The 18,587-nt window shown below is 43.2% G+C and overlaps 1 protein-coding gene across 1 annotated transcript; it reads left to right on the top strand.

The window, feature by feature from the left end:
- Positions 1-111: 111 nt before the first annotated feature.
- Positions 112-7,631, top strand: trib1 (tribbles pseudokinase 1). Its single transcript, XM_031854337.1, has 3 exons — positions 112-865; positions 1,644-1,936; positions 5,033-7,631. Exons 1-3 carry the CDS (start codon positions 566-568, stop codon positions 5,505-5,507), a joined length of 1,068 nt encoding a protein of 355 aa, XP_031710197.1. The 5' UTR covers positions 112-565; the 3' UTR covers positions 5,508-7,631.
- Positions 7,632-18,587: the final 10,956 nt, after the last annotated feature.

Here is an 18,587-nt window from a genome sequence, read left to right as displayed (position 1 = left end):
AGCAGTAATTCAGAGAATGTTGACACCATAACAAACCAACAGAGAGAAATGTTTGCGCCATACGGTCACGCAGCCTTCTGCGAAAAGGTAATACAGACGGGGCTGTTTCATCAGAGCTGAGCTCGAGTCGGTGCCGTTACAGGATTGCTCAATGGTTGTGTCACCAGGAGGCTGGACTGGTTGGGCAGAGTGTTTGAGCTCTGAGCTCAACATCACCGGAGCTCACTCACTCTCTGCCTCTCTCCGAGTGTGAGGCGGTCTCTCTTTCATTCTCTGTCTCTCTTTCTTTCTCTCTCTCTCCCCCCGCTCTCTCAGTCTGGACTCTGAGGGATCGGGATTTTCTCACTAGAAGTACACGGACCTCAGAGCCACGGGCATTCGCTCTCCTGAAAAAGGACGTGGGTCGGATTATTCCTGAATCCGCTGAAGTTTCATTTATAGCTCAACTAGAATGGATCTCGCACGGAGAAATGGAGCGCAACGTTTGTAGTCTATTTTAAAAAGGACACATACTAAAGCAGTCGGGATCTCGTTTTTTGCTTTGACGGTGAATCGGTCCATCAGGATGAACTTGCAGTGGAGCAGCCCGGCACCCTGCATCCGCATCGGGAGAGTCGCGCACAAGCGGCTGGACTCAGACGATCAGCCGCCGGCCAAATGCGCCAGGCTGAGCTCCGAGGCGGGGGACACACAGGGACTCCTGGGCACCTCTCCTGGTTCCCCGGTGAGCCCCGTCTCAAACTCTTTCCCGGCGACCCACCAGGGGCCATCCAGGATAGGACCATTTCTGCTTCTACCTCTAACGGACCGGGAGAGCGTGCACAGCGCGATGAACACCGACACCGGCGAAGAGCAGCTGTGCAAGGTATGCGCAATCCCGTCGTTGTGCAATGTTTCTTTGAATGAATGGTGTTTCATCGCGTTGCTCAATAGCCCGTCTGACATGTCATCAGGATTCAGCCCGACTTGCTCACCAAATGACATGTCTCACGTGAAATGTGTCACACTTTGCGTAGTAACAGGAGTGATATAGTTCAGGATAGTTACATCGACATTATTTCAAACATGTTTACAAAGAGCACGAAGGACCGGTCAGCCCCATAGCCTCTGCTGTGTGGTGGAAATGCAACCTATTGAAACCCACTTCTCCTTGGCACAGTGGCTTCATACAAGTGTATGTTAAACCCGGCTCATTTGCATACACGTCACTGCAATACGCCGCGCCGTGACACACACGCACACACGCACACACAAAATGCAAACATGTGAGGCAAAGACTCATGGTAATGAGAGTGTACCCTCCGCTGCTCCAGATCTATGTGATTATTTTTGCATGATAGATCTGCAGGCGTTTGGCTTTGTTGATTAATAAAGTTAATCGCTTCATGCTTTGCTGATTCATTTGTCATGCTCTTGCAAAAGCAGCTAGAATCAAAGCATATCCTACTCCTTTATCTTCTTTTTAACTCGCTGCCAAATTTGCATGCTTGTTTCCTCAGATGATCATTAAGAACACACTGACCCATTGCCTCCTCCTCCTCCTCACACACAAAACACACTCCCTCCCTCCCTCCCTCCTCCCTCCCTGCCTCTGAATCTTCCTAATTTCCATCCTGCATCTCTGTTCTGCTCTCCTCTCTTAGGTCTTCGATATGGGTGTGTACCAGGAAAAGATTAGAGCCTACGGGATCCTGCCAGCCCACAAGAATGTGGCCGGAGTCAGGGACATCATCCTTGGCGAACGCAAAGCCTACGTGTTCCTGGACAAGGACTTTGGGGACATGCACACCCTGGTGAAAAGTTGTCGCAGGCTGGACGAGGAGCACGCCTGCAGGCTCTTCCGTCAGGTGGCCCTGGCTGTGGCACACTGCCACCAGGCGGGCATCGTGCTGGGTGACCTCAAACTGCGAAAGTTTGTCTTTGCAGATGAGAAAAGGTGAGAAGAAGCACATCCCTTGCAGTACTTTCAAGGAAACACACTTAAAACACTGGTCCTCAGTGTCAGATGACACCTGAAAGCTTTCTCGCAATTGTAACCGGGCACCTGCTCAGCGTCACATTCATTCGTCTCGGTTTCATTCAGCTCAAATAAACAGCTAACTTTATCTGGAGGCTCTCAGACTTAAATACATGCAGTGCAGTGGGACGAGCCAGCGAAGGCACAGAGCAAACCGCGGCAGCAGCTGATACACACAGGCCATGTGTGCAGATATCGATGTGGGCGCAGATAGAGTAGGAGGTTCTGTACTTGTGGAGGCAGACTGCATAGCTTCCCAGATTCTCGCCCCTCTGTGTCTGTCTCCCATTCTCACTTTCGACTAGTCTCTTTGTATGCGTGTTTGTTTTGCATGCGTGAGCGCATGCACGTGTGAATGCAGTGGGTGGTAGTTTGGCAGAGCTGCGAGACGAGGCTGGTGAATGAGACAATCATCTCCTTCTGCAGTCTATATCTTAGAATATATTTATTCCTCATTATTTATTCATAAATTACATCGTAATTATTCCGCAGAATAACCGATGCTTCCAACAAGGATTCATTGAAATACACTGTCATCCATGCATGGTGGAGTAGGTCAAAGCGCTTTGCTTGGAACTGGCTCCCACACACATGCTCCCTAATGTCTGCATCGTGCTACACATTCGGTTCACAGGAAGACACACAAAACCCCTGCTTACAAAACTATTTGTCGCCTCTTTGCCCTTGCGTCACAGTCTTTCCTGTAAGCGCTGATGTAGCACAACCCCCCCTCTTGGCTTTCCAAAGGCCCTTTTTCATGGAGACTTCTCAACAGTAACATTCCCCAGCCATGACCTCTGGGTTAGCAGGGTCACACTGGATGAATGAGAGCAGACAGCCAGTGAGAGAAGTTGAAGTTGGTTGTGTCCCTCTGATAGCTATACGGCTGCAGAGCGATGAGTCACAGAGTATATGTGCAGAGGGGAAGAGGAGGGGGGGCTGCATAGCTCATTCTCTTTCTTTGTGTGTGTGTGTGTGTCCATGCATGCATGTCCGTATGAACGCCGATTAAACATTCAGAGCCAGCTCAATGGCTTATGCCTTCAATTCAGTATTTTGTGAGCAGAGTTACAGCATTGCAACATTGATGCTGGTACATCCACAAGACCCACTTGACCCTGGAGTCGTGGGATGACATCTTTCTTAACTTCTCTTTAGACTTTGGCTGGCGACATACTGCAGTGCCACTACGGATGATCTTACCGTGATGCGGCTGTAAAAAAAAAAAAAGCTGCAGATTTGGCCGATAGTGTGGAATTTAGCTTTTGTTCACCCCGAGATGGCTGCCTCTCTATCTGATCACAGACAGACTTTTGACGCACATCGATACAAGTCTCCTTGAAATGTTGCAATTCTGGGTGACCTCATCAATCCCATCATACAGTTTTCCAAATCCAAAATCGGGCATCTTTCAAACCCCAACAATCACGCTGTGATGTAATGTCCCTGCCAACAATGCAGCACCCAAGCCAGAAAGTCACAACAATTTGACAAATGCTATCTCCACACACACACACACACACACACACACACACACACACCCACACACACACACTTTAGGGAAAGTGACTAGCACTGCGAAGCATGCAGAGCTTCACTGCTGGGCCGGCCTTCCCGTGCGTCACTGATGTGGCAACAGCCATTTGAGGGTAATTATGGGATGGCTGGCGCCGCAAGTGTGGGACCCAGGTGCAGATAGCCGCAGAGAGAGAGAGAGAGAGAGAGAGAGAGAGAGAGAGAGAGAGAGAGAAATGTACTCTCAACAGAAGGATGAGTCACTCTCTCCACCCCTCTAACTCTCTCTGTTCTGTTTCCTTTTCTGTCTCCATCGCTCGCTCTCCTCCCCCGACTTATCTCCCCCACTATCTTGGTGTTTAAATATCATTTGCTTTCTATCTCGGTCCTCCTGGATGTCACTCTTTTCATCCCCTCTCTGGCTGATTATTTCTCTCTCCAGCCACTCTGTCTGACAGCTGAAGTGTCTCACAGAGTCGGTCGATCCTCTGAATGTGAGGTAAAGCAGCACGCTACTTGATAAAGCCTCAATCACTGTGTTAGTCTCGGGAGCAAATCTTAAGAGGCACAAATGAAATTTCAATTAAAGTCATGGCACGTCTGTCGCTGTTGAAAATTAATAATTCATTTTCTCATTCCATCAATCATTTTGAAAGAGCGCTTCAGCCGTAAATGTCCTATTCTGCAAATACACTTTCACAATGTCAGTTGCTCTGGCGCTGGACTAAACCCATCGTCCTGTCATTAACATGGCTAAATATAGCATTGTGAGTGAGAGTAAGGGAGGAGGAGGAGGAGTTGTATATTTTTGTGTGAGAGTGTGCATGTGACCATGTGTGCCAGGAAGTCATTGGAAATGTACTTAGGCAGCTCTGATTCTCAAACTGGACTCACTGTTGTGCACTTAGGTCATAGGGAGTTCACTGGTGTCTGTGGTGTGTGTGTGTGTGTGTGTGTGTGTGTATGTGTGTGTGTGTCCATCTGTTGTGCCGCTTAAGGCTCAAGAAAGGATGGTTGTTTTTCCTGTGATGCAATCAGTGACTTACATTTAATAGATCACTGAAATGTCTGACAGTGTTGAACAAAGCCACTGTTGGAAACACACAAACACTACACACTATCAGTGTTGTACTAGATCGAGGAATGACTTTGATTTTAAATATTGTTGAACATGAGAACTCCGAGGACATCATTTCCAACAACAACATGAAATTCTGCAAAAACTATTCTGCTTGTGACATGCAGAGTTGGATCTTGGGGGGGATGGAGATCAAGTTCTTTGCTTTTCACTACAAAGTGTACAAGATAACAGATGATGTCACTGTTACAGTGCGACTAAAGCTCTCACTAGTAGCTGCTGTTCTTGTAGAAAGGGGATCCTTTCTACAAGCTGCTGTCAGTTAAAGGAATATATTACATTGAACTTCTTTTAATTGTCACAGCTTTTTAAAAAGGTCCGTTGAAAATGTTCCTGACCTTATTTTGACTCTTCCTTCACAGGACACAGGTGAGACTAGAAAGCCTCGAGGACTGTCGCGTCCTAGAGGACCCCACCGACGACTCCATGTCAGACACTCACGGCTGCCCCGCCTACGTCAGCCCAGAGATCCTCAGCGGCTCCGCGCCTTACTCTGGCAAGATGGCCGACATGTGGAGCCTGGGGGTCATGCTGTACACTATGCTGGTTGGCCGCTACCCGTTCCATGACCCGGACCCGGCCACGCTGTTTTCCAAAATCCGCAGAGGCCAGTGCTGTTTGCCAGAGGGCTTGTCGCCCAGGGCCAAGTGTCTGCTCCAGAGCCTGCTGAGGAAGGAACCCTGGGAGAGACTCACGGCGACTGAGCTGCTTGCTCACCCGTGGTTCCACCAGCCGCCGTCGTCGCAGGAAGTGGCACTGGGTGAACAGGAAGTGAGCTCGGCAGAACAGATGGTGCCATCCTTTAATGTGGAAGAGGATGATGATCTGTTCTGCTGACGGACTCGATTCAGCCGAGACTGGCTGAGGGACCAAAACAGGAATTGCTATGAGGGATCCATTGTTGTGGTTTTACAATGGCACATTTTAGAAACCCCATTTGTTTCATTAGCTTTCTACAAGAACTCACTGTACTGTATTTTTCTTGTCGTATGTGTATTACTTGCTACGGGCATTGTTCACCATGATCCTTCTTTATGTATGTTTTTGAAATTATTTGGTGCTAAAAGAAACAACAAGGACTTGAATTTGCCAGATTACGTTCACAAAATAATCTCTGCAGGCTACTATGAGTGTATCACAGAGAATTAACCCATGGCAAACAATAGTCACCGGTGCTTGCTCTCAGCCTGGACTCACAAGGCTTCAGAAAGCATTAGATGAATCCTGAATGGGAGGCGAGGAGACGTGACGTGACATTGTTCCTCTCACTCTAGTCTCCGACCAGGCTGGAGGCTCCGCCGGGCTGACTCACGGACCAGCTCGTGGAAGGCCTAGCACAAGCTTGACGTCTCGCAGCAGGCAGTGTCATAGAGTGAGAAAGACGCTTAGCAGAGGACTGATGTGTCACACTCAGCGGGGGACGCTACGAAGGTGTCTCACTGCCAATCTGGCAACGTCTCAGCAAGTAGAGCGCTTTTACAAATCTCACACCCTTCACAGAAGGTTGAGAACAGCAGGATGTTACGAGTGTAAAACTCACTGAGAAGTCACACACACACACACACACACTCAATAATAAGCAGTGGTACTGGGCGAACACAAGTCCTTGTAAATGGCTAACAGAGGAAGTTAGATAATTTTAACAGTTAAAACTAAATCATTTAGCTATTCAAAAACATGCTCATATCTGAATTTATCATCTAAAAAGGTTGCATCAGAACAGGAAGTGTCTATTAAATGTGACTGTAATCAATCTGTTCAGCTCCTCTGAAACGCTGCATGTGCAGTTAGCCCACACTAATGCTTCTTCAAATAAAATCAGACTCGGTCACATGCCTTTGCAGCAACAGGGATGCTTGGATACATCTTAAGTCTAAATGCATGCTGCATTTCAGGGGGAAAAGTTCAAATGAACAGACAATTCAAATAGTACTTCCACTTGAATTACAACGCCATGGAGTTATCTCTCAATCCAACAATGTTGTGTTTTGTTGTTTTCAGAAATGTGTCAAAATATCCAGTTAGGAAAGAAACCTACTTCTGAAAAATGAAGACTTTCTCAGTTGAGCAGTTGAACGTGTTTTGTTCATTTCTGTTGGAACATTATGTCCAGCTGTGCTGCTTTAACAAAGCTGAGCGGTGCGGAGTGTTGTGCCCGTATCACTGTGTTTCATAAACTGAAGGGCTCTGAATCAGTCGCAGTCAGGCGATATTTGATGTCGGTTGTCTAATGATGACTCAACACTTGAGCGAGTCTGTAGAAAATGGTCCTGACCTTGGCTGGAAGAATCTGTTCCGACTGTTTCACCTCTTTTATGGTACTTTCTTTTCCCTTTGATTTTTTTGCCGTTGGAAGCTGTATCCAAGGAGACTAGTCATCATAGTTGGAGACATGATGCACCACGTTCTTAAAAAGACGTTTTTGTCTTGGATTGTGACAGGCGGATGCAGAGCTTCAGTGACGTTTATCCTTGCAGGCTCGATCTGCAGCCAGCTATTTCATTCTGGCACAATCATTTTTTTGAAGACGGTACTAAAAATCGGGCATATCTGAGAAGCGCTGTGCATTACATGTGTGGGTCAACCAGTAGGTTAATAAAACGTCTGCTGCGGTTCTTTAATTATTATTCCCCCTCATCTGCTCGGGATACCAGATGGGAACGGATTTTGTGACAATCTGAATTTTTGTTCCTGGCAGAAAAGTAATTTCAGAGATTTAGGATTTTGTTCCTGGTTCGTACAAGCAGAGTCACACATTCATGTGACACGTAGAGTAAACTGACACGGGTGCACATACTTCATATTGCACTGTGAATTATGTATTTGTGACACAACCTAGAGGCTATTACTGGTCCAGACGGGTTACATACGAGATATATTCATTGTACAAAAAGGTGTAAATATGTATATTAGAAATATGTGTGGAGATGTTGAATAAAGATCACATTTTTTTCATATTAACATGTTTTTTTTTCATTACTATTGCTCGTCTCCCTCACACACACACACACACACATGCAACCACCTGCACCTCATGCCAAGAAGGTTTACCCGCAAGAGCTCTCTTTACATTTTCTCATTTTAGTCAGCGCTTTCAATTTCCTCCTTGAAAAGGAAAAAAAAAGAAACCTCTCCCTCTCTCTCCATCTCTGCCTCTAACCGTTTACTCTTCTCTGACCTTTGCGTAATGTAACATTTAACTCCTCAAACACACAAATGTCAACAGTGGGTCAGTGTCTTTTCCTGGAACACGTAAAAGGGGGGAGGGGGGGGGGGAGGGAAGCAGATACAGCACTCGCTCTTTTCTTTCCTCAGCGGTAACCGTGCAACTCATCAAACACCAGCACTTTTCATACTTAAATACATATAATCCTTTCTTTTTAAAATCGTATCCACTTTTGCTTATGAATCATTGTTTGACCTATAACATCTTGGCATGTCTCCACCGTCTGTGTGTTATGACTACCCTAGGCATGGCTGGCCGAGGCTTGCGTAAGCCTTGTGTTTGTGTGCGCCTTCATACGCATACCTGCCTGCAAGTCTGCGTTTGTGTGTGTGTGTGTGTGTGTGTGTAAGCGCAAGAGTCAGATTAAGTATCAACAGGATAGCTGGTGTGCCTCAGCTGCTGGAAAGCTGCCAAATCAGCGATTGCCTAACACATCAGAGTCCGGGCTCCTCCGGGGATGACAACAGGGCCCCCAAAAAGCAGGTTAGTAATAACAGAGGTGGTCGTTTAAAGGTGTGCGAGACAATTTAATTTTTTTGTACATGAAGGGGTCTGTCAGTTATGGCTTTACAAGATTTAATGATACTGAAATAGCTATTGTATACATGGCTTAACCCCAGAGCCCAACACACTGACAAAACATCGGAGACTGTGGCTTCGGTCGGCCACAATAACAATGTCATTACCTTTAATGAACGGGTGGAACAAGTGTTCGAGATGCCATCGTAAGAGACGGTGGCGTACAGAACGACGGGGAAAGAAGAAGTCTTTAAGAAGGTTTGGGGACCATTCTTCTTGGCCTTGACCTGATTCACACTGAACAACTTCTCAAACAACAATCAACCACTTCCCGTTTTGAGAAGTCGACGTGATTAAAGTGGATCAACTCCTTTATTATAATTATTGTTTGACGACACTCGGTACAAAGATGGGTGTAGTAAGAATCACTTGGCTTTTGTTTGTTTTATTTTGTCGTGACGTAAAGGTTCCTCTCTTTACACATTACCACGAGTTAAACATCAATAAAAGATAATGATAAGGAAATAGTTAGACATAGTTGGGAAAATGCTTATTCGCTTTGCTGTCAGTTAGATCATCGAACTATCTACAAAGTATATTTATGCGTACTTTCCAAAACGTCAAACTTCCTCAAAGGCTTGTGTCAGTTTAAGGTTGTGGTTAGTATTCAAACAGGTGGTTTTGTGGTGAGGAATAAAAAAGTCAGGTGTTTTCCACGTCGTGTCCGTGTGACCTCATCTTGTCACTTGTAAAATGTAAAATGAATCCTTCCTTTTTATCCGGGTTCATTAGTTCCCCAACCACACACGTACACTCTTACATACACTAACTTCTTTGTTGGATGAACACACACTAGAGCGTCATCAGATGTTTCCTCGAACCTCATGACTTGATGAGATAGAATTACAGAGAAGAGTATTTTATTGGCAATTCATGATGTTTGAAGCTCTTTAGATTGTTAAAAACAATCAGTAATGCTACAGTCACAAGTATCCCAATATATCATTTAGGGTTACAACTAATGATTATTTTATTATTGATTCATCTTCCGATTATTTTTTTTAGATTAATCATTTGGATGATGTCTTTAAATGTCTCCTTATGTCAGTCTAAAACCCAAAGATCAGTTTAATATGATATAAAGTAGAGAAAAGCAGAAAATCTCCATATTTCAGAGGTTGGCCATCGCATTTTCTGCATGAATAAATTACTTTAATGATTAATCGATTGTTAAAATAGCTGCCGATTATGTCAAGCGACATCAATCTGTCAATTTATTGTTGCAGCTCTAATATCATTGAAGAATTTAACTTTTCAGATGAAAGCTACAGTTGTGTGAAAGTGTTTGCCCCCTTCCTGATTTCGTATTTTTTTGCATGTTTGTCACACTTAAATGTTTCAGATCATCAAACAAATTTAAATATTAGACAAAGATAACACAAGTAAACACAAAATGCAGTTTTTAAATGAAGGTTTTTATTATTAAGGGGGAAAGAAAATCCAAACCTACATGGCCCTGTGTGAAAAAGTGATTGCCCCCCCCCCCTGTTAAAACATAAATTAACTGTGGTTTATCACATCTTTGGAAAGCTGAGTTCAATTTCTCTAGCCACACCCAGGCCTGATTCCTGCCACACTCAGTCTCCGCTCTGAGATGACGTTCAGTATTGTGCTTCTTTCTGGAACTCTTTGGCACAGGCCAGTGCTCCACGGACACAATGGAGAAACCACCACGTTTAAATGACTCTTTGACCGGATTTATTTTAATAAGCAAGTCCCTGAAGGAATGTGAGCTATTGTGTTGACGGTAGTTTGGGGAGGAGTTTGACTGCTTGTCATAGGGCTGGTATTTTCAACTGTCATCTTACATCACAAAGGCATACCTGGGGTTCATTTGAATGACATCAAGTGATGGTCTCTGCCTCCATCCTGTGGAGATACGGCAAAACTGCAGCTCTGTGGCCGATAACATGCTGTACTTAAATACATGTCCTTGTAGGGTACAACACTGCAACAGTCCATCTCTGTTGCTCCTCCTCAGGTTTATTTGTTTCTCACAGTTTAAATGGTTTGGGGGAGTTTGTTCAATTGTTTATTACTGATCTGAAAAGCACTTTTTAATGGCTATTAATAAAGTAAATATTTAAAAGGCCATTTATAAAGTGTGCCTTTTTAGAAAGTGCAGCTTTTAAAATATATGGCAATTCTTTCAATGTACTGTAATCAAACTTTTGTCTGAAACGCAAGGAATGTCTACTTTCTCTGTTTTATATCAGTGTGAATGTTTTGGGTTGACAGACACACAAAACAGTACATCTGAAGTTGACACCTTGGACTCTGGAAAATTGCAATGGTGTTTTATTTTTGCTATTTTCTCATTTTTAATAGAAAAAACAATTCCTTAATAAAAGGTGTCCTTGAGAGTTTTCTAGAAAACAAACAAAAGTTATATTCAGTGTTTCGCACTGAAACATGTGTTAGATCGAACAAACATGTTGAATATATTTCTTCTTCATAAAAGAAATCAAATCGTTTTTAAACCTGCAATGTTTAAATCCAGTTTTAAGATCGAAAAGTCTTCTTCACTGCTTTTGTTGACACATTACCGCCATCTGCGAAATGGTGGCATAGTGTGAAACCACTGGCAGGAATGTGTGTCGTGTCACCCCCATGCTCATGTGCGAGCACAAGAACAATTAAAACAGGGACCCACTCACAAAGACATTGCGTTGTAGCACGGCTAATGGTCAACAACTCCACAGGGAGCCTCTACAGAAGAAAACAATCATCAAATGAATCGGCAATGAAAAACAATCATTGGTTGCTGTCCCAAAAAAACATGGAAGAGTAAAATCGTTGGTCTTTCTGTGACAGCATGCGTCTCCATTGGAGACGAGGGGAAGTCTTGAGTGTTGTCTGGGTCAACAGGCTCTTATACGCACAGACAGGAGGGGAGCGGAGAGTGTTTCTCTGATGAGGTTATTTAGAGCAAAGTGGCCCTTCAGGGCTCTGTGGTATCATCATGATTGTTTTCTATTCAGACAAATAAAAGGAATCAGATGACGTGGCCCTGGTGCCCTGATTTACAGGGTTTGTTTTATCAGAACTTCTCCTCACCGGTTTCTGAGCCCGAGTTCCTAAATACAAGAGACATAATAGTTTAAGCTTGTTACTTTGATGGAAAGCTTGTTGCTTCAACTGACTTAATTCTGTGTTTTATGGAGTAACGTTTGTGGGAGCTCCTGACCAGAGAGTTGATGATGACCACGTTATGACAACAAAGCCCAGAAGAGGGCGGTGTTACCCCTCTTCTTTCCAATTGAACTATCCTCTTTAACACAAGGAACAGGCGGATCTAATGACTTAGAGATGATGTGGGATTAATAACTGTGCCAAAGACAAGCAATGAAATCAAAAAGGATATTATTTGTCTTTTTCACAGATAAGCATCCAGGAGATATATTACAATGCTTCGGATGAAATCTAGATAACATAAGAACTAAAGAAGATCACTGGTTTTCATCATAATACACATTTGGCTGTCATCTGTTGCCTAAACAATAGAAAGTCCTATACTGATGCATTCACACACAGATTTGTATTTGAGGCGGACAACATAGTACGACTCAGATTTGGGTTTTATGGGGTCCTAAACAGCAGCAGTTTTAAATAGTTTGGTTGTAAAATGGTCCATCTGTCGATGGAACCAATAAGCCTCTCCTGGCTTTGACCCAGACAGTTAAAGATGTTGCCAGATTAGCCAATCAGAGTAAAAACATCCGCAAAGCTCTTAAAAAAAAAAAAAACATGTTTCAACACAGCGAATGTGAAACACATGAAGTACTTCAGCGGCGCCTGAAAGCTTTCAGCTGCTGCACAGACGTGCGTCGTGAAAATCAAAAGATGATTATGTTTACGCTTATAGTAGGATTTCATTTTACACTTTCATGTCAGAGTATCTGACAACCAGTTGCTTAATTTAGCTTTGAAGAACAATTAAATGTCAAATGAGTAGAATTGATGTTTATTGTATACCGGAGTAGTTTGCACACACTGTATTATTATGAGTGATCTCAATTATGTTCTGTGGGATTTCACCTCGGCTGGAATATTTGCTCTGTACAAATATACAAGAGACTAAAGAGAGACTGAATGGGACAAATTTAAACATATTCTTTAATATACATAGTGTTTTTTCCTTATGTATTCGCCCTTCGTCTGTTATTCCTAATGTACTCCTAGTATTAGGAATTCCACTATCCAATATAGATACATACATGCTTGGATTTATTATGTTTAACATCTAGCGATGTAAAAAGAATGGTAACTTTCTACATGTACTATGTTCTATTTCCCTCCTCTCCTGTCTGCATTATTCCGTTTTTAAATGCAGCATGTGCTCTGCATCCCACATGAGCTAATCATTACATCCATTCATCTCTAACAGCTGTAACAGAACAGGAGATGGACTGCATGTCATTTCATCCACGAGTCCCACTGTACGTTTCGCCGCAGTTTCCTGGAAATGTGTTATTCTGCCACCAGCGTGCACTCGGGCTGCAGTGTTAACACTGACATGACCGCCTGCTAATTAGGCCAATGGAGTGTACCAGAGCGTTCTCTGAAAGCTTTGTGTCATTCATAAAGCCATACTGACTGACAGGTTCTGAACAATCATATTTCTAATTCAGAAATTCTGTCATTTATAGCCGGCATATAGTGAATATATCTAGTCAAAGTCATGAGGGGGTCGAACCCATCCCAGCATGCACCAGGCAGAAGGCGAGGAAGCACCGAAAACACGCTGCAAAAACCATAACAAGGCTAGCACAGACAATCTGACTCGATGAGTAAATCTTTTGACTGTGAGAGGAATTCTAAACTCCCCACAGGAAAAACCAAGATCACAACCCAATCTTTCCCACAGTGAAGCTTACAGCTGGGACACCATGCCTCCCATATTTGCCTATTTTTCAAAGGGAAATAACTTCAGCAGGAACTGTCTTATGCTCTCTAGGGGTGTGGAAATATTACATTTTTATTATTTTGGTATGATGAAAATGAAATTAAAACAGAAAAAAACAAGGCCAAAACAAAAACAAAAAAAGTTCTCGTCCTCTCCTCGAGCACAATGGTACTTTCGTCTTCGGGGAAACATTGAAATGAAGCTGTACTCTGCTCCCAACCTGTGGGGTGTTTGCACTCAAAAACACATCCTCTTTTACATGTCACTCATGTTTCATGCCGGTATCTCGTGCTCTCAGTGTCAACCTATGAATGCTCGACTTTTTAGTTCCCCACAAACCTGAGAGCTTGAACACAATCACCGCCAATCTCTCTGCAACAGACCCGTGTCTGTGAGAATAGAAATCAGGCGACTTTGTGGTTTTCATCATCTGTGGTATTCACCGGAATGTAGTTCAGCCAGGAGTTGATTATTTAACGTAGGAGGGTAAAAAATATCTTTCAAAATATGAAAACTGTGTGTATACACTAAACCAGTCAGGGAGATCTGACATGTGTTAAGTGTGGGTGTACAGTACATGTATAAGCTGCTTAATTCCTCTAAAATGATAAATCAGCATGTTTCCTTACAGAAAGGCAGAGAGAAATGGTGCAAGAGATTAGCTCAAAATGAAACAAAGAGCGCAGTGTAAAGGGATTTGCTCTGCAACACAGGGCCGCGTCGACCAAATGAGTATACAGTGGCTGTGGCTGCAGCCCTTGTGGTCTTTCATGCCACTGAGCTTTGCAATGATTCTTACTCTCTAAAATAAAACGCCCATTAGCCAACTTGCTGCTCACTTCAAGCCCGTGAATAAGATGTTGGGTACATAGGGTACCATTGTACGGAAATACACGGATCAGTTCGGCAGCATTAACCCTTGTCCTGCATGTATAAAAGGAGTCCAAAAACGGCACGCTTGAGAGCAAAAGAGCTGCAAAACCACAGAGCCTGTGCATTTAACAGGAAATCTAGTGGTGGAGCGTAGAGGCCTACTTTGTGGTATTACTACTTTTAACTATCCTGCTTTCTTTGTCCTTTTGGAGGCCCAACTAACGAGCTGTAAACACAACACTGACATGCTGTCACCTTATGAAGTTGACTGTAGCCACTGGAATTAATCAAAAGAGAGAAAACACAGACACACAAAAATATATATATATGCATGTCTATGGACAACACAGAAGTGAACTAACTTGCCACTCCTTTTACAATCAACAGATGAGTAAAACACACTTGACCAAAGCAACTACATGGAGATGTACAAACAATATAAACTTCACAGCGCCTGAAGCCCCAAACACACAATGAAGCAAAAAACAAAAACAAAAAAGACAGCTGCAGTACAGTTTTGATACATTGCGTGGAAACGTAACACACAGACGCTCGCCTGTCTGAACGTCACTCCTGTGCGTCCTGTGCACACCGCACACCGCGCACCTCCACGCACCGTGCATAAGTACCAGTCCACTTGGTCTCTCGCTGAGCTGTTCCACTGCGCTCATCAAAGTGTTTTAGCTGAATGATGCTCTGCAGTCACATACCTAATGTTAGCATTTAGCATGTTAGCTATGGACGCAACCTGCACCTGTTGATGACGCAACATCATAGGTGTGTTTGATTTGAGTCACTTGACGTGCTCGCCAGGTGGTGCGTTAAATCACTGCTTAATTAAGGCAGATTATGGAAGCTCATTTTTGTAATCAGGCCACAAGGTACAATAATCCTAACCATACCCCATTATGAGGCCTGATTTTTAATTGCATTCTTGTGCATTTCTGAACAGTTCACAAACTGCGAGCCCCGGACAGTAACATCTAGTCTGCACTTCCCAAACGCGCACTGCAGGATCACAGAGCATGAGGATGATTGATTTGTTTCACTGAGGTATCTGCAGGGAGGGTGTCATAACCTACTTCATGGGTGAGAATCAGGGGAGAGCAGGGCGTCTTGTCGCATTTTATGCTCTCACATCAATTTCTCTGTCACAGTACATCAAAGTTTTCCATATTGAATGGAATCATAAATTCTAGCGCACAAGTGTATAATTTTAAGATTTTTGCTCGTCACTTTAATATAGACTTATATGGTTAAGTACAGAATGCGCCTCATCACCGGGTAAGTTGTCCCACTATGCATGGTAATTACCACATTATATTTAATTATCTTCAATGAATAAGAATATGTATAAAGGTAGAGGCTTTCCAAACTCATTAATGCAAAATCTGATTCATGTTCAAATAGCAGGGCTCCATCAGTGTCAGTGCATGGAAAAACTAGAACAATGCATGTAACATGACAAATGAATAAATAACATTTAGTCTACCGTGGGCAAGACAGAAATGCAGACCAAAAAATAAATAATAACATATTTCATCCTGAACTATGACTATTTTCAAAACCAAAATGCAGCTTGAATGTGTTACGGATGAGAATTGAAATGCGGCTAGTAGGCTACAATACTACAATCTATTCTTTTTACAGTAACAAGAGTAAATGTAGCCTAATTCATTACTTCCACACCTATTTACACTCTAAAAGGGACCATTCAGCGTAATGATGAGTAGGCCTAGTTTAACTTTTCATACTTTAAGTACAACATTGACATTAAGTTGATATGGTGAACATTTTAGCAAACAATCGCCTGTTTACACATTTAACACATCCAGAGCACCATTAGCATTAATTCAGAGTCGTGTCTCTGGCCACCTGGCAAATATCAGTCAATATTCCCTCTTCTTTCAGCTGTATAGGATCGCAACCAAAGGTTACTATAGACACCAGATACTCCACTATGTTCACCAGCTTTAAATCGTAGTACCCAACTTTAACTAAAGCAAAGAATCTGGAATCTTCTTCCGCCATTGAGCACATCATTGAGTGTGCTTCACGTGCTTGTAGTTATGACAATATGACAAGCATGCTGCGTGTAATTGAACTGAACTTCATTGATCCTCGGGGGAGGGATTACACACATGTTCCCCTGACACGCTGTCTACACTCATTTAATTCGCTAACTGATGCTCGTTAAGTTGGCTCATCACCATGTCGTGTCCCTGCTCATTGGCTGGTTAGCTTTTCTCAGAGTGGGGGAAATTAAGAACATTAGCTTCTTAAACATCTTTTTAGTAGTTACAGTGCAAGTAGACACTATAGTCTACGTACAGTGCCTGAACTGTGTTAAACATGAAAACGGATTAAGTCACCAATCCACATAGTTTCACAACGGCCACCCCCTTTCTCTCCATACTCTGAGCTCCCCACGGGTGAGCCAGGGGGGCTATGAACAGGGGAGCAGTGTAAGGGGTAATCTTTCCCTCCTTTGCATAGCACAAAGGCTTAGCTGGAGGTAAGCTCACACTCTGCAGCACGCACGGCAAGTAATATTAGATAGACACCGCTCGCTTTAGGAGGAAAGTTGGTCCCACATCTGAGAGATTTGAGAGGATGTTGAGGCAATAAATTATACATGCAGAGATACAGGAATACACATGTGTGCAGACACAAAGAACCAACACACACACCAGGAAGTGTTTATTGCATTTGAGCTACATGGCCTTTAAAAGTATAGCGTAATGACTACCATAGTTACTTTAAAAAGTGCACTGTAAAATCACTTTGTTTTTGAACAAGCATAATGTCTGTACGTGTGTGTGTGTGTGTGTGTGTGTGTGTGTGTGTGTGTGTGTGTTTGTGTGTGTGTCACAGAGTTGAGGGATGCTGTGGTCCATTTATTCACTACTTTTGCACAAAACAGGTAGCTGCTACGTTCATGAGTCAGCGGGTGATGGATGGTTGAGGAGAAAAACACTCACAGGCTGGAGGATTGATGGACAGATGGAGAAAAAAGCAAGACAGGAGTTTAGGGGGACGATGGGTTGGGGGGGGGAGGGAGGGAACAGAGTCAAATGCAGCAGCAGGATGGGGGAGAGAATGAAACAAGAATGAGGAGAGACAAGGAGAGCGAGAATAATAGAACAGCGAGAAGTCAAGAAGGGGTGTTGCAGCAAGCTGGGAGTTCAGTTTGCATGGCTCCACTCTGCGGGTGACTTTAATTACTTTTCAGCGTCACTGCCTCTCCTGGTCATGAGCTGCATGCTCCAATCACCAGCTTCTGATTATGGGGCCGCTGCCCGCTGTCAGGCCGTAATTACGTTTACGCTGGAGAGCGTCTCAGCACATCAGAAAGCTTACAAAGCCATCATCCATGCTCTCCTTCTCTTTGGCCTTGAACTGCACAGAGCTGAGTGTAGCGTTGTTGCTGGTAGCAGATTTAATAAATAATAATGAATAAATATCAAGATATGTAATGATTATAAATAATTCAATTATGACATTAGTATAAGAGAATGACGGTACTTGATGGTAGCTTACGCAATAAGACACCATAGGTTTAACTAACAGACTTTAACATAAGATTACATTTTGGACGCCACCCAATTTCGGAAATTTAGGGGAAACAAAATTTGATATTAATCAATTAAATCTTAATCTCAGGGTTGAGTTCTTCTCAAAGTGTACAGGGACCTATTATTTCATACACACAAATCAAATGATCAAGTTCTTTGTAAATTCAATATTTATTTGACTAACGACACAACTAAACAATGAAATAAACAAAATAAATGGAATGAATGAAGAATATGATGGACTGTTCAATGAATAAAGAGGAACTACCTACAAAATGAAAAGGATCGCATGTGACCAGAATCAGTGACTCCTATCATTGATCGGTATGAGTCAGGTTATGCACCGTTCAGCAGCTGAGAGTTTGAGAAACAGGCAAGATTGTGAAGCACCTTTATATTAGTTATGATTTAAATTTAATTTACATTTTTTAATCCAAAGCTTATTGATCTGTTTTATTAATATTTTTATCTGATTATTTTATTTTGTGACTTAAATGTATTTGGCCTAGGAACATCAAACTGGTATTGTTTCACCTGACGGCTCTGATGGGCAGATTGGAGGTTGAGTGGCAGTTCCTCTTTGGACATCTGCATCTGGTTGGATGATTGTAGTTTGTTGAATTGCACTCTTCCATCTCTCGCTGGATTCAGCTTTCTCTGATATCTTCGGAACCTGATCGTCTTCTTCGTTGAGGTTCGGCTTGAACCGTTCTTCCTCGTCTCCCTCAGCAGGATGCTGAATCATCTTATCCCCCCCC

This window comes from Anarrhichthys ocellatus, unplaced genomic scaffold (genome assembly GCF_004355925.1).
Source record: "Anarrhichthys ocellatus isolate YVR2014 unplaced genomic scaffold, GSC_Weel_1.0 scaffold14, whole genome shotgun sequence".
NCBI lineage: Eukaryota > Metazoa > Chordata > Actinopteri > Perciformes > Anarhichadidae > Anarrhichthys > Anarrhichthys ocellatus.
This window is presented reverse-complemented; position numbering and strand designations above follow the sequence as displayed.

Bases quoted from the DNA above. Each gene is read 5' to 3' on its own strand.
- trib1 (XM_031854337.1), top strand. From the start codon at position 566: ATGAACTTGCAGTGGAGCAGCCCGGCACCCTGCATCCGCATCGGGAGA. The intron at 866-1,643 runs GTATGCGCAATC...CTCCTCTCTTAG, and splicing joins GCGAAGAGCAGCTGTGCAAG to GTCTTCGATATGGGTGTGTA. The intron at 1,937-5,032 runs GTGAGAAGAAGC...CTTCCTTCACAG, and splicing joins GTCTTTGCAGATGAGAAAAG to GACACAGGTGAGACTAGAAA.